This window comes from Chanodichthys erythropterus, chromosome 12, assembly GCF_024489055.1.
Source record: "Chanodichthys erythropterus isolate Z2021 chromosome 12, ASM2448905v1, whole genome shotgun sequence".
Lineage (NCBI taxonomy): Eukaryota > Metazoa > Chordata > Actinopteri > Cypriniformes > Xenocyprididae > Chanodichthys > Chanodichthys erythropterus.
The window spans coordinates 42,438,982-42,466,038 of NC_090232.1; the positions used below are offsets into that span (position 1 = coordinate 42,438,982).

General features: G+C 40.0%; 1 protein-coding gene across 1 annotated transcript in view; it reads left to right on the forward strand.

The window, feature by feature from the left end:
- The window catches only part of LOC137032370 (mucin-2-like), a gene marked incomplete at its 5' end in the record, with an annotated part of 30,636 nt that extends 3,813 nt beyond the window's left edge, over positions 1–26,823 (forward strand). Inside the window, 4 exons of the mRNA XM_067404126.1 lie at positions 22,898–24,186; positions 25,013–25,074; positions 25,257–25,417; positions 26,816–26,823. Of these exons, the coding sequence (XP_067260227.1) occupies positions 22,898–24,186; positions 25,013–25,074; positions 25,257–25,417; positions 26,816–26,823 (1,520 nt within the window). The remainder of the gene's footprint in view (positions 1–22,897; positions 24,187–25,012; positions 25,075–25,256; positions 25,418–26,815) is intronic.
- Positions 26,824–27,057: the final 234 nt, after the last annotated feature.

Genomic DNA, 27,057 nt, shown 5'->3' on the forward strand with positions numbered 1-27,057 from the left:
ATGTTTCTGTGTGTGTGCAGCAGCATGATCTCCAAGTGACGTATGCGTGTGTATGCTTCAATGAAAACAGCACATTAATATAGAACAGCGATTAAACTGACTTGGAACTACCTGTGCATTAAAAAGTTTTACTGCACACCTTCCAGCCAATCAGAATCAAGTATTCAGACAGAACATGATATACAGACGGTGTTTACGGAGCATGACTGATGATCCAAAATAGCTTGAGTTGACTATTAAAAAGAAAAGCATCAATACACAGATAAAATATATTGTTTAAATTATTATTGCTTTTAGTTATTATTTTGGAATAAATGTAGAAATGCTTAAAATACTAACTTGATGAGAATGACTTGGTTTTGACAAATAGAACATTTATTAAAATATATTGTTAATGTAAAATTACAAGATATAATTGTATTTGTTTTTTTTTCTTTATTGATGTAATGTAAAGTAATGTTCATTTAACAAGGAAGGTGTGTCAATGTTAAGAATAATGCACATGATTTAAGTTGAATCATACATAAATAAAAAACGTGACTCCTCATTTCAGAAAACCACTGCACGCTACTGATATGTATGTGTATTTGTGTGTTTGTGTGTGTGTGTGTCTGTGTATGTGGTAATGATTTAATTCCAATTAAACTGATCTATCTTATATCAGCAGTTGCACCAGTGATGACCTCTACCACAGATCACACAAGTTTTGGGACTGAGAGCACAACCGAGAGCACAACACTTGGTATAACTGAAACAACTACGATAGATACAATATCAGAATCATCATCAGCCACAACAACTAAGAGCACAACTGTTAGTACAACTGTTACAATGACACCAGCCACAACAACAGAATCAACATCAGCCACAACAACTGAGAGTACAACTGTTAGCACAACTGAAACAACTACACCAGCCACATTAACTGAGACCACAACTGTTACTACAACTGAAACAACTACACCAGCCACAACAACTGAGAGCACAACTATTAGTACAACTGAAACAACTACACCAGCCACAACTGAGAGCACAACTGTTAGTACAAATGAAACAACTATACCAACTACAGCAACAGAATCAAAATCAGTCACAACAACTGAGAGCACAACTGATAGTACAACTGAAACAACTCCACCAGCCACAACTGAGAGCACAACTGATAGTACAACTGAGACAACAACAACAGCCACAACAACTGAGAGCACAACTGTTAGTACAACTGAAACAACTACACCAGCCACAACAACTGAGACAACTGTTAGTACAACTGAAACAACTACCACAACCACAACAACTGAATCAACACCAGCCACAACAACTGAGAGCACAACTGTTAGTACAACTGAAACAACTACACCAGCCACAACAAATGAGAGCACAACTGTTAGTACAACTGAAACAACTACACCAGCCACAACAACTGAGAGCACAACTGTTAGTACAACTGAAAAAACAATACCAGCCATAACAACTGAGAGCAAAACAACAGAATTAAAATCAGACACAACTGAGAGCACAACTGTTAGTACAACTGAAACAACTACACCAACCACAACAACTGAGAGCACAACTGTTAGTACAAGTGAAACAACTACACAAGCCACAACAACAGAATCAACATCAGCCACAACAACTGAGAGCACAACTGTTAGTACAACTGAAACAACTACACCAACCACAACAACTGAAAGCACAACTGTTAGTACAACTGAAACAACTACACCAGCCACAACAACAGAATCAACATCAGCCACAACAAGTGAGAGCACAACTGTTAGTACAACTGAAACAACTACACCAACCACAACAAGTGAGAGCACAACTGTTAGTACAAGTGAAACAACTACACCAACCACAACAACTGAAAGCACAACTGTTAGTACAACTGAAACAACTACACCAGCCACAACAACAGAATCAACATCAGCCACAACAAGTGAGAGCACAACTGTTAGTACAACTGAAACAACTACACCAGCCACAACAACAGAATCAACATCAGCCACAACAAGTGAGAGCACAACTGTTGGTACAACTGAAACAACTACACCAACCACAACAACTGAGAGCACAAATGTTAGTACAACTGAAACAACTACAACAGCAATAACAACAGAATTAACATCAGCCATAACAACTGAGAGCACAACTGTTAGTACAACTGAAACAACCACACCAAGCACAACAACTGAGAGCACAACTGTTAGTACAACTGAAACAACTACACCATCCACAATAACAGAATTAACATCAGCAATAACAACTGAGAGCAGAACTGTTGGTACAACTGAAACAACTACACCAACCACAACAACTGGGAGCACAACTGTTAGTACAACTGAAACAACTACACCAGCCAAAACAACAGAATTAAGATCAGCCACAACAACTGACAGCACAACTGTTAGTACAACTGATACAACCACACCAGCCACAACAACAGAATTAACATCAGCCACAACAACTGAGAGCACAACTGTTAGTACAACTGAAACAACTACACCAACCACAACAAAGGAATCAACATCGGCCACATCAACTGAGAGCACAACTGTTAGTACAACTGAAACAACTACACCAGCCACAACAACAGAATCAACATCAGCCACAACAACTGAGAGCACAACTCTTAGTAGAACTGAAACAACTACACCAACCACAACAACTGTTAGTACAACTGAAACAACTACACCAACCACAACAACTGAGAGCTCAATTGTTAGTACAAGTGAAACAACTATACCAACCACAACAACTGAGAGCACAACTGTTAGTACAACTGAGACAACTACACCAACCACAACAACAGAATCAACATCAGCCAAAACTGTTAGTACAACTGATACAAATACACCAGCCACAACAACTAAGAGCACAACTGTTAGTACAACTGAAACAACGACACCAACCACAACAACAGAATCAATTTCAGCCACAACAACTGTTAGTACAACTGATACAACTACACCAGCCACAACAACTAAGAGCACAACTGTTAGTACAACTGAAACAACTACACCAGCAACAACAACAGAATCGTCAACAGCCACAACAACAGAATCATCATCAGCCACAACAACTGAGAGCACAACTGTTAGTACAACTGAGACATCTACACTACACACAACAACTGAGAGCACAACTGTTAGTACAACTGAATCAACTACACCAGCCACAACAACTGAGAGCACAACTGTTAGTACAACTGAAACAACTACACCAGCCACAACAACTGAGACAACTGTTAGTACAACTGAAACAACTACCACAACCACAACAACTGAATCAACACCAGCCACAACAACTGAGAGCACAACTGTTATTACAACTGAGACAACTACACCAGCCACAACAACTGAGAGCACAACTGTTAGTACAACCGAAACAAGTACACCAGCCACAACAACTGAGAGCACAACTGTTAGTACAACTGAATCAACTACACCAGCCACAACAACTGAGAGCACAACTGTTAGTACAACCGAAACAAGTACACCAGCCACAACAACTGAGAGCACAACTGTTAGTACAACTGAGACAACTACACCAGCCACAACAACTGAGAGCACAACTGTTAGTACAACCGAAACAAGTACACCAGCCACAACAACTGAGAGCACAACTGTTAGTACAACTGAAACAACTACACCAGCCACAACAACTGAGAGGACAACTGTTATTACAACTGAGACAAATACACCAGCCACAACAACTGAGAGCACAACTGTGAGTACAACTGAAACAAGTACACCAGCCGCAACAACTGAGAGCACAACTGTTAGTACAACTGAAACAACTACACCAGCCACAACAACTGAGAGCATAACTGTTAGTACAACTGAAACAACCACACCAACCAGAACATCTGAGAGCACAACACTTAGTAAAACTGAAACAACTACACCTACCACAATAACTGAAAGCACAACTGTTAGTACAACTGAAACAACTACACCAACCACAACAACTGAGAGCACAACTGTTAGGAAATCTGAAACAACTACACCAGCAACAACAACAGAATCGTCAACAGCCACAACAACAGAATCATCATCAGCCACAACAACTGAGAGCACAACTGTTATTACAACTGAGACAACTACACCAGCAACAACAACAGAATCGTCAACAGCCACAACAACAGAATCATCATCAGCCACAACAACTGAGAGCACAACTGTTATTACAACTGAGACAACTACACCAGCCACAACAACTGAGAGCACAACTGTTAGTACAACCGAAACAAGTACACCAGCCACAACAACTGAGAGCACAACTGTTAGTACAACTGAATCAACTACACCAGCCACAACAACTGAGAGCACAACTGTTAGTACAACCGAAACAAGTACACCAGCCACAACAACTGAGAGCACAACTGTTAGTACAACTGAGACAACTACACCAGCCACAACAACTGAGAGCACAACTGTTAGTACAACCGAAACAAGTACACCAGCCACAACAACTGAGAGCACAACTGTTAGTACAACTGAAACAACTACACCAGCCACAACAACTGAGAGGACAACTGTTATTACAACTGAGACAAATACACCAGCCACAACAACTGAGAGCACAACTGTGAGTACAACTGAAACAAGTACACCAGCCGCAACAACTGAGAGCACAACTGTTAGTACAACTGAAACAACTACACCAGCCACAACAACTGAGAGCATAACTGTTAGTACAACTGAAACAACCACACCAACCAGAACATCTGAGAGCACAACACTTAGTAAAACTGAAACAACTACACCTACCACAATAACTGAAAGCACAACTGTTAGTACAACTGAAACAACTACACCAACCACAACAACTGAGAGCACAACTGTTAGGAAATCTGAAACAACTACACCAGCCGCAACAACAGAATCAACATCAGCCACAACAACTGAGATCACAACGGTTGGTACAACTGAAACAACTACACCAACCACAACAACTGAAAGCACAACTGTTAGTACAACTGAAATATCTACACCAGCCACAACAACTGAAAACACAATTGTTAGTACAATTGAAACAACTACACCAGCGACAACAACAGAATTAACATCAGCCATAACAACTGAGAGCAAAATTGTTAGTACAACAGAAACAAATGCACCAACAACAACAACTAAGAGCACAACTGTTAGTACAACTGAAACAACTACACCAGCCACAACAACAGAATCAACATCAGCCACAACAACTGAGATCACAACGGTTGGTACAACTGAAACAACTACACCAACCACAACAGCTGAGAGCACAACTGTTGGTACAACCGAAACAACTACACCAGCCACAAGAACAGAATTACAATCAGCCACAACAACTGAGAGCACAACTGTTAGTACAACTGAAACAACTACACCAACCACAACAACTGAGACTACAACTGTTAGTACAACTGAAACAACTACACCAGCCACAACAACAGAATCAGCATCAATCACAACAACTGAGAGTATAACTGCTAGTACAACTGAAACAACTACACTAGCCACAACAACAGAATCAACATCAGCCACAACAACTGAGAGCACAACTGTTAGTACAACTGAAACAACTACACCAGCCACAACAACTGAAAGCACAACTGTTAGTACAACTGAGAGGACAACTGTTGGTACAAATGAAACAACCAGACCAACCACAACAACAGAGAGCACAACTGTTAGTACAACTGAAACAACTACACCAATCACAACAACTGAGAGCACAGCTGTTAGTACAACTGAAACAACTACACCAACCACAACAACTGAGAGCACAACTGTTATTACATCTGAAACAACTACACCAGCTGCAACAACAGAATTAACATCAGCCACAACAAGTGAGAGCACAACTGTTAGTACAACTGAAACAACTACACAAGCCACAACAAAAGAATCAACATCAGCCACAACAACTGAGAGCACAACTGTTAGTACAACTGAAACAACTACACAAGCCACAACAACTGAAAGCACAACTGTTAGTACAACTGAAACAACTACACCAGCCACAACAACAGAATCATCATCATCCACAACAACTGAGAGCACAACTGCTAGTACACCTGAAACAACCACACCAACCACAACAACTGAGAGCACAACTGTTAGTAAAACTGAAACAACCACACCAACCACAACAACTGAGAGCACAACTGTTAGTAAAACTGAAACAACCACACCAACCACAAAAACTGAGAGCACAACTGTTAGTACAACTGAAACAACCACACCAACCACAACAACTGAGAGCACAACTGTTAGTACAACTGAAACAACTACACCAACCACAAAAACTGAGAGCACAACTGTTAGTACAACTGAAACAACCACACCAACCACAACAACTGAAAGCACAACTGTTAGTACAACTGAAACAACTACACCAACCACAATAACTGAGAGCACAACTCTTAGTAGAACTGAAACAACTACACCAACCACAAAAACTGTCAGTACAACTGAAACAACTACACCAACCGCAACAACTGAGGGCTCAATTGTTAGTACAAGTGAAACAACTATACCAACCACAACAACTGAGAGCACAACTGTTAGTACAACTGAGACAGCAACACCAACCACAACAACAGAATCAACATCAGCCACAACAACTGTTAGCACAACTGATACAACTACACCAGCCACAACAACTAAGAGCACAACTGTTAGTACAACTGAAACAACTACACCAACAACAACTGAAAGCACAACTGAAACAACTACACCAACCACAACAACAGAATCAATATCAGCCACAACAACTGTTAGTACAACTGATACAGCTACACCAGCCACAACAACTAAGAGCACAACTGTTAGTACAACTGAATCAGCTACACCAGCCACAACAACTGAGATTACAACTGTTAGTACAACTGAAACAACTACACCAGCCATAACAACTGAGAGCAAAACTGTAAGTACAACTGAAACAACTACACCAGCCACAACAACTGAGAGCACAACTGTTAGTACAACTGAAACAACTACACCAGCCACAACAACTGTTAGTACAACTGAAACAACTACACCACCACCAACAACAACAACAACTGAAAGCACAACTGTTAGAACAACTGAAACAACTACACCAACCACAGCAACAGAATCAACATCAGCCACAACTCAGAGCACAACTGTTAGTACAACTGAAACAACTACACCAACAACAACTGAAAGCACAACTGAAACAACTACACCAACCACAACAGAATCAATATCAGCCACAACAACTGTTAGTACAACTGATACAGCTACACCAGCCACAACAACTAAGAGCACAACTGTTAGTACAACTGAAACAACAACACCAACAACAACTGTAAGCACAACTGAAACAACTACACCAACTGAGAGCACAACTGTTAGTACAACTGAATCAGCTACACCAGCCACAACAACTGAGATTACAACTGTTAGTACAACTGAAACAACTACACCAGCCATAACAACTGAGAGCACAACTGTAAGTACAACTGAAACAACTACACCAGCCACAACAACTGAGAGCACAACTGTTAGTACAACTGAAACAACTACACCAGCCACAACAACTGAGAGCACAACTTTTAGTACAACTGAAACAACTACACCACCACCACCAACAACAACAACTGAAAGCACAACTGTTAGAACAACTGAAACAACTACACCAACCACAGCAACAGAATCAACATCAGCCACAACTCAGAGCACAACTGTTAGTACAACTGAAACAACTACACCAACAACAACTGAAAGCACAACTGAAACAACTACACCAACCACAACAGAATCAATATCAGCCACAACAACTGTTAGTACAACTGATACAGCTACACCAGCCACAACAACTAAGAGCACAACTGTTAGTACAACTGAAACAACAACACCAACAACAACTGTAAGCACAACTGAAACAACTACACCAACTGAGAGCACAACTGTTAGTACAACTGAATCAGCTACACCAGCCACAACAACTGAGATTACAACTGTTAGTACAACTGAAACAACTACACCAGCCATAACAACTGAGAGCACAACTGTAAGTACAACTGAAACAACTACACCAGCCACAACAACTGAGAGCACAACTGTTAGTACAACTGAAACAACTACACCAGCCACAACAACTGAGAGCACAACTGTTAGTACAACTGAAACAACTACACCACCACCAACAACAACAACTGAAAGCACAACTGTTAGAACAACTGAAACAACTACACCAACCACAGCAACAGAATCAACATCAGCCACAACTCAGAGCACAACTGTTAGTACAACTGAAACAACTACACCAACAACAACTGAAAGCACGACTGAAACAACTACACCAACCATAACAACAGAATCAACATCAGCCACAACAAATCAGAGCACAACTGTTAGTACAACTGAAACAACCACACAACCAACAACAACTGAGAGCACAACTGTTAGTACAACTGAAACAACTACACAACCAACAACAACAACAACTGAGAGCACAACTGTTAGTACAACTGAAACAACTACACAACCAACAACAACTGAGAGCACAACTGTTAGTACAACTGAAACAACTACACAACCAACAACAACTGAGAGCACAACTGTTAGTAACACTGAAACAACTACACCAACCACAACAACAGAATCATCATCTGCCACAACAACTCCTGCTGAAAAATACACCTCTAATGTTGCAGAAACATCTACAACATCAACAGAACTCTCAACTGCTTCTACAACTGAAATGCCTTCTTTAACAACTAATGCAAATACAGTATCTGACAATGTGAAGCTAATACATTTTGAGTTCAGCTCTTTTGAGGCATTTATAAATGAACTCCTCGATTCAAAATCTCAAGTTTATATTGAAAGGGCAACGCGTGTTAAAAACAAAGTGAGTTAAAACCCATATTGCTGATTCCATTTAATGAAATATATTTCATGGTTAATAAAAAATTAACTATTACAATCATTGATAATTACAATATTTGTGACACCCAATTATACGTGTGTGTTGTAACTGTCTATCATTTGTTACAGCTTGAACCAGTCTTCAAAATCAGGTTTCCTTCCTTCCTAGGAGTTAGGGTCCTAGGATTCAGGTAAATATAGAATATTTTAATTGTGCTTACGCTCTCGGTCTGTATGTGTGTGTGTGTGTGTGTGTGAGTGAGTGAGAGAGAGAGAGAGAGAGAGAGAGAGAGAGTGAAAGCAAAAAAAATGCAGTAAACCATTTAAGTAGTGGTGATTTTAAAATGAACTGTGTATTTCATTATTTTTTTAAATGTATTTCAGACCTGGGTCAGTCATCACTGAAGCAGAATTAGCCTTCAACTCTAAATACCTGTACAACTCTACAACTGTACCATCAAGTAGTGAGATTAAAACCATATTAATGAATGACTCAATTGTCAGTGACCTGAACATTATTGCTGGATCTATCCAAGTCGGTGCAGGTAGGTCTGACAACACATAAAAGGGAGGCTTTTACTTTATGTATGTGTTCTTGTATACATGGTTTATGAGGACACAAATGTATATAATGACATGGGTCTTCCTGTGTCCTCCTAAACCAACTGGCTTAAAAAAAACATACTAAACAGTGTTTTTTGAAATTCAAAAAAATGCAGACAGTTTCCTGTGATGGGTAGGTTTACGGGTAGGGGTAGTGTAGGGGGATAGAATATACAGTATAAAAACCATTACGTCTATGGAGAGTCCCCGTAAACCATATATACATGTATGTGTGTGTGTGTGTGTGTGTGTGTGTGTGTTACTTTACATTCCTTTTGCCATTAATTGTAAAAATCCAGTGAGATTTTTGTATGAACAAGGAGTCTGACAGCAGCAGGTATGCTCCACATGGAGATCTGATCTCACCATCATCGAGTCCCTCTGGGATTACATGATGAAATAGAAAAAAACTGAGATAGACTAAATCCAGAAGAACTGTGGCAATGTTTCCAAGACACTTTAAAGCTACCTGAAAAACTATGTGCAAGTATACCTTGGACAAATGCTTTTTAAAACGCATAGGGTGGTCACACCAAATATTGGTTTGATTTAGTTAATAGAAGTTAATTGATAAATAAAATCTATTTATGACATTATTTTTGATAGCATCCAAACTTTACAGCATTTTTAAACAAATGCCAAAAACAATACTGTATCTTTGAAGACAGGTTTCTTCAAGAGCCTTGGAGATGTTGCTCAGTTCTTCTATCACAATTTTTTTTTTTTCTTAATGTAATCCCAGATGGACTCAATGGTGAGATCAGATCTCCATGTGGAGCATGTTGTCAGTCACCATGTGCATAAAAAAATCTCACTAGATTATTACAACTAATGGCAAAGAGAAATATTTGGAAATGTAAACTGATATTTCCTGACACACTACAGAAAAGGATATAACTGTCTTAAATTCTTTTAAAGACTTTTCAACAGTACTTTGTTTGTAAGGGATAATCCACAGCTATCTGTGCATGACATGGAGGCAAAGAACCACCTGACGCAAACTGTTTAATGCATGTGGATTATCCCTCTTATACCTTGGTCATTTACCAGCAGCGACTACCTAAAGCTGTTATTAATGTTGGCAGTCTAATATTTGGAAAAATGACAGTTATGTTTGTCAGTTATGCCTCGTTAGGTCTAGAATTCTGCCCGCTTTGAATCAGACACAGAGATAAAGTTATGTGGAAGATTACATTTATTTGAATGAATGAATACAGCATTTATTAGAATTCATTACTGAGAGAGAGAAATACACATCTGTGTCTGTTCAGCATCTTAAGGGAGTTTAATTACTTAAAAACTGTGTTATCCCCGACAGCTGTTGAGAAATGCAGCAATTAAGCAGTGATTAGCAAAGCTATTTTATTATTAAGAGTCGTGGAGCAGCATTGATAACAAGTTTCTGTGCTCCTGAATGTTTCTGTGTGTGTGCAGCAGCATGATCTCCAAGTGACGTATGCGTGTGTATGCTTCAATGAAAACAGCACATTAATATAGAACAGCGATTAAACTGACTTGGAACTACCTGTGCATTAAAAAGTTTTACTGCACACCTTCCAGCCAATCAGAATCAAGTATTCAGACAGAACATGATATACAGACGGTGTTTACGGAGCATGACTGATGATCCAAAATAGCTTGAGTTGACTATTAAAAAGAAAAGCATCAATACACAGATAAAATATATTGTTTAAATTATTATTGCTTTTAGTTATTATTTTGGAATAATTGTAGAAATGCTTAAAATACTAACTTGATGAGAATGACTTGGTTTTGACAAATAGAACATTTATTAAAATATATTGTTAATGTAAAATTACAAGATATAATTGTATTTGTTTTTTTTTTCTTTATTGATGTAATGTAAAGTAATGTTCATTTAACATGGAAGGTGTGTCAATGTTAAGAATAATGCACATGATTTAAGTTGAATCATACATAAATAAAAAACGTGACTCCTCATTTCAGAAAACCACTGCACGCTACTGATATGTATGTGTATTTGTGTGTTTGTGTGTGTGTGTGTCTGTGTATGTGGTAATGATTTAATTCCAATTAAACTGATCAAAACTATCTTATATCAGCAGTTGCACCAGTGATGACCTCTACCACAGATCACACAAGTTTTGGGACTGAGAGCACAACCGAGAGCACAACACTTGGTATAACTGAAACAACTACGATAGATACAATATCAGAATCATCATCAGCCACAACAACTAAGAGCACAACTGTTAGTACAACTGTAACAATGACACCAGCCACAACAACAGAATCAACATCAGCCACAACAACTGAGAGCACAACTGTTAGCACAACTGAAACAACTACACCAGCCACATTAACTGAGACCACAACTGTTACTACAACTGAAACAACTACACCAGCCACAACAACTGAGAGCACAACTATTAGTACAACTGAAACAACTACACCAGTCACATCAACTGAGAGCACAACAGTTAGTACAACTGAAACAACTATACCAACTACAGCAACAGAATCAAAATCAGTCACAACAACTGAGAGCACAACTGATAGTACAACTGAAACAACTCCACCAGCCACAACTGAGAGCACAACTGATAGTACAACTGAAACAACAACAACAGCCACAACAACTGAGAGCTCAACTGTTAGTACAACTGAAACAACTACACCAGCCACAACAACTGAGACAACTGTTAGTACAACTGAAACAACTACCACAACCACAACAACTGAATCAACACCAGCCACAACAACTGAGAGCACAACTGTTAGTACAACTGAAACAACTACACCAGCCACAACAAATGAGAGCACAACTGTTAGTACAACTGAAACAACTACACCAGCCACAACAACTGAGAGCACAACTGTTAGTACAACTGAAACAACTACACCAGCCACAACAACTGAGAGCAGAACTGTTAGTACAACTGAAACTACTACACCAGCCACAACAACTGAGAGCACAACTGTTAGTACAACTGAAACAACTACACCAGCCACAACAACTGAGAGCAGAACTGTTAGTACAACTGAAACAACTACACCAGCCACAACAACTGAGAGCGGAACTGTTAGTACAACTGAAACAACTACACCAGCCACAACAACTGAGAGCACAACTGTTAGTACAACTGAAACAACTACACCAGCCACAACAACTGAGAGCACAACTGTTAGTACAACTGAAACAACTACACCAGCCACAACAACTGAGAGCACAACTGTTAGTACAACTGAAACAACTACACCAGCCACAACAACTGAGACAACTGTTAGTACAACTGAAACAACTACCACAACCACAACAACTGAATCAACACCAGCCACAACAACTGAGAGCACAACTGTTAGTACAACTGAAACAACTACACCAGCCACAACAAATGAGAGCACAACTGTTAGTACAACTGAAACAACTACACCAGCCACAACAACTGAGAGCACAACTGTTAGTACAACTGAAAAAACAATACCAGCCATAACAACTGAGAGCAAAACAACAGAATTAAAATCAGACACAACTGAGAGCACAACTGTTAGTACAACTGAAACAACTACACCAACCACAACAACTGAGAGCACAACTGTTAGTACAAGTGAAACAACTACACAAGCCACAACAACAGAATCAACATCAGCCACAACAACTGAGAGCACAACTGTTAGTACAACTGAAACAACTACACCAACCACAACAACTGAAAGCACAACTGTTAGTACAACTGAAACAACTACACCAGCCACAACAACAGAATCAACATCAGCCACAACAAGTGAGAGCACAACTGTTAGTACAACTGAAACAACTACACCAACCACAACAAGTGAGAGCACAACTGTTAGTACAAGTGAAACAACTACACCAACCACAACAACTGAAAGCACAACTGTTAGTACAACTGAAACAACTACACCAGCCACAACAACAGAATCAACATCAGCCACAACAAGTGAGAGCACAACTGTTAGTACAACTGAAACAACTACACCAGCCACAACAACAGAATCAACATCAGCCACAACAAGTGAGAGCACAACTGTTGGTACAACTGAAACAACTACACCAACCACAACAACTGAGAGCACAAATGTTAGTACAACTGAAACAACTACAACAGCAATAACAACAGAATTAACATCAGCCATAACAACTGAGAGCACAACTGTTAGTACAACTGAAACAACCACACCAAGCACAACAACTGAGAGCACAACTGTTAGTACAACTGAAACAACTACACCATCCACAATAACAGAATTAACATCAGCAATAACAACTGAGAGCAGAACTGTTGGTACAACTGAAACAACTACACCAACCACAACAACTGGGAGCACAACTGTTAGTACAACTGAAACAACTACACCAGCCAAAACAACAGAATTAAGATCAGCCACAACAACTGACAGCACAACTGTTAGTACAACTGATACAACCACACCAGCCACAACAACAGAATTAACATCAGCCACAACAACTGAGAGCACAACTGTTAGTACAACTGAAACAACTACACCAACCACAACAAAGGAATCAACATCGGCCACATCAACTGAGAGCACAACTGTTAGTACAACTGAAACAACTACACCAGCCACAACAACAGAATCAACATCAGCCACAACAACTGAAAGCACAACTCTTAGTAGAACTGAAACAACTACACCAACCACAACAACTGTTAGTACAACTGAAACAACTACACCAACCACAACAACTGAGACCTCAATTGTTAGTACAAGTGAAACAACTATACCAACCACAACAACTGAGAGCACAACTGTTAGTACAACTGAGACAACTACACCAACCACAACAACAGAATCAACATCAGCCACAACTGTTAGTACAACTGATACAAATACACCAGCCACAACAACTAAGAGCACAACTGTTAGTACAACTGAAACAACGACACCAACCACAACAACAGAATCAATTTCAGCCACAACAACTGTTAGTACAACTGATACAACTACACCAGCCACAACAACTAAGAGCACAACTGTTAGTACAACTGAAACAACTACACCAGCAACAACAACAGAATCGTCAACAGCCACAACAACAGAATCATCATCAGCCACAACAACTGAGAGCACAACTGTTAGTACAACTGAGACATCTACACTACACACAACAACTGAGAGCACAACTGTTAGTACAACTGAATCAACTACACCAGCCACAACAACTGAGAGCACAACTGTTAGTACAACTGAAACAACTACACCAGCCACAACAACTGAGACAACTGTTAGTACAACTGAAACAACTACCACAACCACAACAACTGAATCAACACCAGCCACAACAACTGAGAGCACAACTGTTAGTACAACTGAAACAACTACACCAGCCACAACAAATGAGAGCACAACTGTTAGTACAACTGAAACAACTACACCAGCCACAACAACTGAGAGCACAACTGTTAGTACAACTGAAAAAACAATACCAGCCATAACAACTGAGAGCAAAACAACAGAATTAAAATCAGACACAACTGAGAGCACAACTGTTAGTACAACTGAAACAACTACACCAACCACAACAACTGAGAGCACAACTGTTAGTACAAGTGAAACAACTACACAAGCCACAACAACAGAATCAACATCAGCCACAACAACTGAGAGCACAACTGTTAGTACAACTGAAACAACTACACCAACCACAACAACTGAAAGCACAACTGTTAGTACAAGTGAAACAACTACACCAACCACAACAACTGAGAGCACAACTGTTAGTACAAGTGAAACAACTACACAAGCCACAACAACAGAATCAACATCAGCCACAACAACTGAGAGCACAACTGTTAGTACAACTGAAACAACTACACCAACCACAACAACTGAAAGCACAACTGTTAGTACAACTGAAACAACTACACCAGCCACAACAACAGAATCAACATCAGCCACAACAAGTGAGAGCACAACTGTTAGTACAACTGAAACAACTACACCAACCACAACAAGTGAGAGCACAACTGTTAGTACAAGTGAAACAACTACACCAACCACAACAACTGAAAGCACAACTGTTAGTACAACTGAAACAACTACACCAGCCACAACAACAGAATCAACATCAGCCACAACAAGTGAGAGCACAACTGTTAGTACAACTGAAACAACTACACCAGCCACAACAACAGAATCAACATCAGCCACAACAAGTGAGAGCACAACTGTTGGTACAACTGAAACAACTACACCAACCACAACAACTGAGAGCACAAATGTTAGTACAACTGAAACAACTACAACAGCAATAACAACAGAATTAACATCAGCCATAACAACTGAGAGCACAACTGTTAGTACAACTGAAACAACCACACCAAGCACAACAACTGAGAGCACAACTGTTAGTACAACTGAAACAACTACACCATCCACAATAACAGAATTAACATCAGCAATAACAACTGAGAGCAGAACTGTTGGTACAACTGAAACAACTACACCAACCACAACAACTGGGAGCACAACTGTTAGTACAACTGAAACAACTACACCAGCCAAAACAACAGAATTAAGATCAGCCACAACAACTGACAGCACAACTGTTAGTACAACTGATACAACCACACCAGCCACAACAACAGAATTAACATCAGCCACAACAACTGAGAGCACAACTGTTAGTACAACTGAGACAACTACACCAACCACAACAACTGAGAGCACAACTGTTAGTACAACTGAAACAACTACACCAACCACAACAACAGAATCAATACCAACCACAACAACTGAGAGCACAACTGTTAGTAAAACTGAAACAACTACACCAGCCACAACAACTGAGAGCACAACTGTTATTACAACTGAAACAACTACTCCAGCCACAACAACTGAGAGCACAACTGTTAGTACAACTGAAACAACTACACCAACCACAGCAACAGAATCAATACCAACCACAAAAACTGAGAGCACAACCGTTAGTACAACTGAAACCACTACACCAGCCACAACAACAGAATCTACACAAGCCACAACAACTGAGAGCACAACTGTTAGTACAACTGAAACAATTACACCAGCCACAACAACTGAGAGCACAACTATTAGTACAACTGAAACAATTACACCAGCCACAACAACTGAGAGCACAACTGTTATTACAACTGAAACAATTACACCAGCCACAACAACTGAGAGCACAACTGTTATTACAACTGAAACAACTACACCAACCGCAACAACTGAGAGCACAACTGTTAGAACAACTGAGAGCACAACTGTTAGTACAACTGAAACAACTACACCACCCACAACAACAGAGAGCACAACTGTTAGTACAACTGAAACAACTACACCAGCCACAACAACTGCAAGCACAACTGTTAGTACAACTGAAACAACTACACCAACCACAAAAACTGTTAGTACAATTGAAACAATTACACCAGCCACAACAACAGAATCTACACAAGCCACAACAACTGAGAGCACAACTGTTACTCCAACTGAGACAACAACACAAGCCACAACAACTGAGAGCACAACTGTGAGTCCAACTGAGACAACTACACCAGTCACATCAACTGCGAGCACAACAGTTAGTACAACTGAAACAACTACAGCAGCCACAACTGAGAGCACATCTGTTGGTACAAATGAAACAACTATACCAACTACAGCAACAGAATCAAAATCAGTCACAACAACTGTTAGCACAACTGAAACAACTACACCAGCCACATTAACTGAGACCACAACTGTTACTACAACTGAAACAACTACTCCAGCCAAAACAACTGTTAGTACAACTGAGACAACTACACCAACCACAACAACTGAGAGCACAACTATTAGTACAACTGAGACAACTACACCAACCACAACAACTGACAGCACAACTTTTAGTACAACTGAAACAACTACACCAGCCACAACAACTGTTAGTAAAACTGAAACAATTACATCAGCCACAACAACAGAATCTACACAAGCCACAACAACTGAGAGCAGAACTGTTACTCCAACTGAGACAACAACACAAGCCACAACAACTGAGAGCACAACTGTGAGTCCAACTGAGACAACTACACCAGCAACAACAACTGAGAGCACAACTGTTATTACAACTGAAACAACAACACAAGCCACAACAACTGAGAGCACAACTGTGAGTCCAACTGAGACAACTACACCAGCCACAACAACTGAGAGCAAAACTGTTAGTACAACTGAAACAACTACACCACCCACAACAACTGTTAGTACAACTGAGACAGCTACACCACGAACAACAACTGAAAGGACAACTGTTAGTACAACTGAGACAACTACACCAGGAACAACAACTGAGAGAACAACTGTTAGTACAACTGAGACAACTACACCAGCAACAACAACAACTGAGAGGACAACTGTTAGTACAACTGAGAGCACAACTGAAACAACTACACCAACCACAACTACTGAGAGCAAAACTGTTAGTACAACTGAAACAACTACACCACCCACAACAACTGTTAGTACAACTGAGACAGCTACACCACGAACAACAACTGAAAGGACAACTGTTAGTACAACTGAGACAACTACACCAGGAACAACAACTGAGAGAACAACTGTTAGTACAACTGAGACAACTACACCAGCAACAACAACAACTGAGAGGACAACTGTTAGTACAACTGAAACAACTACAACAACAACAGAATCAATACCAACCACAACAACTGAGAGCACAACTGTTAGTGCAACTGAGACAACTACATCAGCCACAACAACTGAGAGCACAACTATTAGTACAACTGAAACAATTACACCAACCACAACAACTGAGAGCACAACTGTTAGTACAACTGAAACAACTACACCACCCACAACAACTGAGAGCACAACTGTTAGTACAACTGAAACAACTACACCAGCCACAACAACTGCAAGCACAACTGTTAGTACAACTGAGACAACTACACCAGCGACAACAACAACTGAGAGGACAATAGTTAGTACAATTGAAACAACTACACCACCACCACCAACAACAACAACAACAACAGAATCAATACCAACCACAACAATTGAGAGCACAACTGCTAGTGCAACTGAGACAACTACACCAGCCACAACAACTGAGAGCACAACTGTGAGTCCAACTGAGACAACTACACCAGCCACAACAACTGAGAGCACAACTGTTATTACAACTGAAACAACTACACCAACCACAACAACTGACAGCACAACTGAAACAACTACACCAGCCACAACAACTGTTAGCACAACTGAAACAATTACATCAGCCACAACAACAGAATCTACACAAGCCACAACAACTGAGAGCACAACTGTTACTCCAACTGAGACAACAACACAAGCCACAACAACTGAGAGCACAACTGTTACTCCAACTGAGACAACAACACAAGCCACAACAACTGAGAGCACAACTGTGAGTCCAACTGAGACAACTACACCATCAACAACAACTGAGAGCACAACTGTTATTACAACTGAAACAAATACACCAGCCACAACAACTGAGATCACAACTATTAGTACAACTGAGACAACTACACCAACCACAACAACTGAGAGCACAACTGTTAGTACAACTGAAACAACTACACCAGCCACAACAACTGTTAGTACAATTGAAACAATTACACCAGCCACAACAACAGAATCTACACAAGCCACAACAACTGAGAGCACAACTGTTACTCAAACTGAGTCAACAACACAAGCCACAAAAACTGAGAGCACAACTGTGAGTCCAACTGAGACAACTACACCAGCCACAACAACTGAAAGCACAACTGTTACTACAACTGAGACAACAACAACAGCCACAACAACTGAGAGCACAACTATTAGTACAACTGAAACAACTACACCAGTCAAATCAACTGCGAGCACAACAGTTAGTACAACTGAAACAACTACACCAGCCACAACTGAGAGCACAACTGTTAGTACAAATGAAACAACTATACCAACTACAGCAACAGAATCAAAATCAGTCACAACAACTGAGAGCACAACTGTTAGCACAACTGAAACAACTACACCAGCCACATTAACTGAGACCACAACTGTTACTACAACTGAAACAACTACACCAGCCACAACAACTGAGAGCAGAACTGTTAGTACAACTGAAAGAACTACACCAACCACAACAACTGAGAGCACAACTGTTAGAACAACTGAGAGCACAACTGTTAGTACAACTGAAACAACTACACCACCCACAACAACTGAGAGCACAACTGTTAGTACAACTGAAACAACTTCACCAGCCACAACAACTGCAAGCACAACTGTTAGTACAACTGAGACAACTACACCAGCGACAACAACTGAGAGCACAACTGTTACTACAACTGAGGCAACAACACCAGCCACAACAACTGTTAGTACAACTGAGACAACTACAGCAAACACAACAACTGAGAGCACAACTGTTAGTACAACTGAAACAACTACACCAACCACAACAACAGAATCAATACCAACCACAACAACTGAGAGCACAACTGTTAGTACAACTGAAACAACTACACCAGCCACAACAACTGAGAGCACAACTGTTATTACAACTGAAACAAATACTCCAGCCACAACAACTGTTAGTACAACTGAAACAAGTACACCAGCTGCAACAACAGAATTAACATCAGCCACAACAATTGAGAGCACAACTCTTGGTACAACTGAAACAACTAAACCAACCACAACAACTGAAAGCACAACTGTTAGTACAACTGAAACAACTACACCAACCACAACAGAATCAACATCAGCCACAACAAGTGAGAGCACAACTGTTAGTACAACTGAAACAACTACACCAACCACAACAACTGAGAGCAGAACTGTTAGTACAACTGAAAGAACTACACCAACCACAACAACTGAGAGCACAACTGTGAGTCCAATTGAGACAACTACACAAGCCACAACAACTGAGAGCACAACTGTTACTACAAATGAGACAACAACACCAGCCACAACAACTGGGATCACAACTGTGAGTGCAACTGAGAGAAATACACCAGCCACAACAACTGAGAGCACACTTGTTAGTACAACTGAAACAACTACACCAGCCACAACAACTGAGAGCACAACTGTTAGTACAACTGAAACAACTACTCCAGCCACAACAACTGTTAGTACAACTGAGACAACTACAGCAAACACAACAACTGAGAGCACAACTGTTAGTACAACTGAAACAACTACACCAACCACAACAACAGAATCAATACCAACCACAACAACTGAGAGCACAACTGTTAGTACAACTGAGACAACTACACCAACCACAACAACTGAGAGCACAACTGTTAGTACAACTGAAACAAGTACACCAGCTGCAACAACAGAATTAACATCAGCCACAACAATTGAGAGCACAACTCTTGGTACAACTGAAACAACTAAACCAACCACAACAACTGAAAGCACAACTGTTAGTACAACTGAAACAACTACACCAACCACAACAGAATCAACATCAGCCACAACAAGTGAGAGCACAACTGTTAGTACAACTGAAACAACTACACCAACCACAACAACTGAGAGCACAACTGTTAGTACAACTGAGACAACTACACCAACCACAACAACTGAGAGCACAACTGTTAGAACAACTGAGAGCACAACTGTTAGTACAACTGAAACAACTACACCACCCACAACAACTGAGAGCACAACTGTTAGTACAACTGAAACAACTTCACCAGCCACAACAACTGCAAGCACAACTGTTAGTACAACTGAGACAACTACACCAGCGACAACAACAACTGAGAGGACAATAGTTAGTACAACTGAAACAACTACACCACCACCAACAACAACAACAACAACAGAATCAATACCAACCACAAAAATTGAGAGCACAACTGTTAGTGCAACTGAGACAACTACACCAGCCACAACAACTGAGAGCACAACTGTTACTCCAACTGAGACAACAACACAAGCCACAACAACTGAGAGCACAACTGTGAGTCCAACTGAGACAACTACACCAGCAACAACAACTGAGAGCACAACTATTAGTACAATTGAGACAACTACACCAACCACAACAACTGACAGCACAACTGTTAGTGCAACTGAAACAACTACACCAGCCACAACAACTGTTAGCACAACTGAAACAATTACATCAGCCACAACAACAGAATCTACACAAGCCACAACAACTGAGAGCACAACTGTTACTCTAACTGGGACAACAACACAAGCCACAAAAACTGAGAGCACAACTGTGAGTCCAACTGAGACAACTACACCAGCAACAACAACTGAGAGCGCAACTGTTATCACAACTGAAACAAATACACCAGCCACAACAACTGAGATCACAACTATTAGTACAACTGAGACAACTACACCAACCACAACAACTGAGAGCACAACTGTTGGTACAACCGAAACAACTACACCAGCCACAACAACTGTTAATACAATTGAAACAATTACACCAGCCACAACAACAGAATCTACACAAGCCACAACAACTGAGAGCACAACTGTTACTCAAACTGAGTCAACAACACAATCCACAAAAACTGAGAGCACAACTGTGAGTCCAACTGAGAAAACTACACCAGCAACAACAACTGAGTGCACAACTGTTATTACAACTGAAACAACTACACCAGCCACAACAACTGAGATCACAACTATTAGTACAACTGAGACAAGTACACCAACCACAACAACTGAGAGCACAACTGTTAGTACAACTGAAACAACTACACCAGCCACAACAACTGAGAGCACAACTGTTATTACAACTGAAACAACTACACCAGCCACAACAACTGAGAGCACAACTGTTAGTACAACTGAAACAACTACACCAGCCACAACAACTGCAAGCACAACTGTTAGTACAACTGAAACAACTACACCAGCCACAACAACTGTTAGTACAATTGAAACAATTACACCAGCCACAACAACAGAATTTACACAAGCCACAACAACTGAGAGCACAACTGTTACTCAAACTGAGTCAACAACACAAGCCACAAAAACTGAGAGCACAACTGTGAGTCCAACTGAGACAACTACACCAACCACAACAACTGAGAGCAGAACTGTTAGAACAACTGAGAGCACAACTGTTAGTACAACTGAAACAACTACACCACCCACAACAACTGAGAGCACAACTGTTAGTACAACTGAAACAACTACACCAGCCACAACAACTGCAAGCACAACTGTTAGTACAACTGAGACAACTACACCAGCGACAACAACAACTGAGAGGACAATAGTTAGTACAACTGAAACAACTACACCAACCACAACAACTGACAGCACAACTGTTAGTACAACTGAAACAACTACACCAGCCACAACAACTGTTAGCACAACTGAAACAATTACATCAGCCACAACAACAGAATCTACACAAGCCACAACAACTGAGAGCACAACTGTTACTCAAACTGAGTCAACAACACAAGCCACAAAAACTGAGAGCACAACTGTGAGTCCAACTGAGACAACTACACCAGCCACAACAACTGAAAGCACAACTGTTACTACAACTGAGACAACAACACCAGCCACAACAACTGAGAGCACAACTATTAGTACAACTGAAACAACTTCCCCAGTTACATCAACTGCAAGCACAACAGTTCGTACAACTGAAACAACTACACCAGCCACAACTGAGAGCACAACTGTTAGTACAAATGAAACAACTATACCAACTACAGCAACAGAATCAAAATCAGTCACAACAACTGAGAGCACAACTGATAGTACAACTGAAACAACTCCACCAGCCACAACTGAGAGCACAACTGATAGTACAACTGAGACAACAACACCAGCCACAAAAACTGAGAGCACAACTGTTAGTACAACTGAAACAACTACACCAGCCACAACAACTGAAATCACAACTATTAGTACAACTGAGACAACAACACCAACCACAACAACTGAGAGCACAACTGTTAGAACAACTGAGAGCACAACTGTTAGTACAACTGAAACAACTACTGGAAGCACAACTGTTAGTACAACTGAGACAACTACACCAGGAACAACAACTGAAAGGACAACTGTTAGTACAACTGAGACAACTACACCAGGAACAACAACTGAGAGGACAATTGTTAGTATAACTGAGACAACTACACCAGCAACAACAACAACTGAGAGGACAACTGTTAGTACCACTGAAACAACTACACCAACCACAACAACTGAGTGGGCAATAGTTAGTACAACTGAAACATCTACACCAACAACAACAACAGAATCAATACCAACCACAACAACTGAGAGCACAATCGTGAGTGCAACTGAGACAACTACACCAGCAACTACAACTGAGAGCACAACTGTTAGTACACCTGAGACAACTACACCAGCCACAACAACTGAGAGCACAACTGTAAGTACAATTGAAACAACTACACCAGCCACAACAACTGTTACTACACCTGAGACAACTACACCAGCCACAATAACTGAGAGCACAATTGTGAGTGCAACTGAGACAACTACACCAGCAACTACAACTGAGAGCACAACTGTTAGTAAACCTGAGACAACTACACCAGCAACAACAACTGAGAGCACAACTGTAAGTACAATTGAAACAACTACACCAGCCACAACAACTGTTACTACACCTGAGACAACTACACCAGCCACAATAACTGAGAGCACAACTGTGAGTCCAATTGAGACAACTACACAAGCCACAACAACTGAGAGCACAACTTTTACTACAACTGAGACAACAACACCAGCCACAACAACTGAGAGGACAACTGTTAGTACAACTGAAACAACTACACCAACCACAACAACTGAGTGGGCAATAGTTAGTACAACTGAAACATCTACACCAACAACAACAACAGAATCAATTCCAACCACAACAACTGAGAGCACAACTGTTAGTGCAACTGAGACAACTACACCAGCGACAACAACTGAGATCACAACTGTTAGTACAACTGAAACAACTACACAAGCCACAACAACTGAGAGCACAGCTGCTATTACAACTGAAACAACTACACCAGCCACAACAACTGAGAGCACAACTGTTAGTACAACTGAGACAACTACACCAACCACAACAACTGAGAGCACAACTGTTAGTACAACTCCTGCTGAAAAATACACCTCTAATGTTGCAGAAACATCTACAACATCAACAGAACTCTCAACTGCTTCTACAACTGAAATGCCTTCTTTAACAACTAATGCAAATACAGTATCTGACAATGTGAAGCTAATACATTTTGAGTTCACAACAACAGCTCTTTTGAGGCATTTATAAATGAACTCCTCGATTCAAAATCTCAAGTTTATATTGAAAGGGCAACGCGTGTTAAAAACAAAGTGAGTTAAAACCCATATTGCTGATTCCATTTAATGAAATATATTTCATGGTTAATAAAAAATTAACTATTACAATCATTGATAATTACAATATTTGTGACACCCAATTATACGTGTGTGTTGTAACTGTCTATCATTTGTTACAGCTTGAACCAGTCTTCAAAATCAGGTTTCCTTCCTTCCTAGGAGTTAGGGTCCTAGGATTCAGGTAAATATAGAATATTTTAATTGTGCTTACGCTCTCGGTCTGTATGTGTGTGTGTGTGTGTGTGAGTGAGTGAGAGAGAGAGAGAGAGAGAGAGTGAAAGCAAAAAAAATGCAGTAAACCATTTAAGTAGTGGTGATTTTAAAATGAACTGTGTATTTCATTATTTTTTAAATGTATTTCAGACCTGGGTCAGTCATCACTGAAGCAGAATTAGCCTTCAACTCTAAATACCTGTACAACTCTACAACTGTACCATCAAGTAGTGAGATTAAAACCATATTAATGAATGACTCAATTGTCAGTGACCTGAACATTATTGCTGGATCTATCCAAGTCGGTGCAGGTAGGTCTGACAACACATAAAAGGGAGGCTTTTACTTTATGTATGTGTTCTTGTATACATGGTTTATGAGGACACAAATGTATATAATGACATGGGTCTTCCTGTGTCCTCCTAAACCAACTGGCTTAAAAAAAACATACTAAACAGTGTTTTTTGAAATTCAAAAAAATGCAGACAGTTTCCTGTGATGGGTAGGTTTACGGGTAGGGGTAGTGTAGGGGGATAGAATATACAGTATAAAAACCATTACGTCTATGGAGAGTCCCCGTAAACCATATATACATGTATGTGTGTGTGTGTGTGTGTGTGTGTGTGTGTTACTTTACATTCCTTTTGCCATTAATTGTAAAAATCCAGTGAGATTTTTGTATGAACAAGGAGTCTGACAGCAGCAGGTATGCTCCACATGGAGATCTGATCTCACCATCATCGAGTCCCTCTGGGATTACATGATGAAATAGAAAAAAACTGAGATAAAACGCATAGGGTGGTCACACCAAATATTGGTTTGATTTAGTTAATAGAAGTTAATTGATAAATAAAATCTATTTATGACATTATTTTTGATAGCATCCAAACTTTACAGCATTTTTAAACAAATGCCAAAAACAATACTGTATCTTTGAAGACAGGTTTCTTCAAGAGCCTTGGAGATGTTGCTCAGTTCTTCTATCACAATTTTTTTTTTTTCTTAATGTAATCCCAGATGGACTCAATGGTGAGATCAGATCTCCATGTGGAGCATGTTGTCAGTCACCATGTGCATAAAAAAATCTCACTAGATTATTACAACTAATGGCAAAGAGAAATATTTGGAAATGTAAACTGATATTTCCTGACACACTACAGAAAAGGATATAACTGTCTTAAATTCTTTTAAAGACTTTTCAACAGTACTTTGTTTGTAAGGGATAATCCACAGCTATCTGTGCATGACATGGAGGCAAAGAACCACCTGACGCAAACTGTTTAATGCATGTGGATTATCCCTCTTATACCTTGGTCATTTACCAGCAGCGACTACCTAAAGCTGTTATTAATGTTGGCAGTCTAATATTTGGAAAAATGACAGTTATGTTTGTCAGTTATGCCTCGTTAGGTCTAGAATTCTGCCCGCTTTGAATCAGACACAGAGATAAAGTTATGTGGAAGATTACATTTATTTGAATGAATGAATACAGCATTTATTAGAATTCATTACTGAGAGAGAGAAATACACATCTGTGTCTGTTCAGCATCTTAAGGGAGTTTAATTACTTAAAAACTGTGTTATCCCCGACAGCTGTTGAGAAATGCAGCAATTAAGCAGTGATTAGCAAAGCTATTTTATTATTAAGAGTCGTGGAGCAGCATTGATAACAAGTTTCTGTGCTCCTGAATGTTTCTGTGTGTGTGCAGCAGCATGATCTCCAAGTGACGTATGCGTGTGTATGCTTCAATGAAAACAGCACATTAATATAGAACAGCGATTAAACTGACTTGGAACTACCTGTGCATTAAAAAGTTTTACTGCACACCTTCCAGCCAATCAGAATCAAGTATTCAGACAGAACATGATATACAGACGGTGTTTACGGAGCATGACTGATGATCCAAAATAGCTTGAGTTGACTATTAAAAAGAAAAGCATCAATACACAG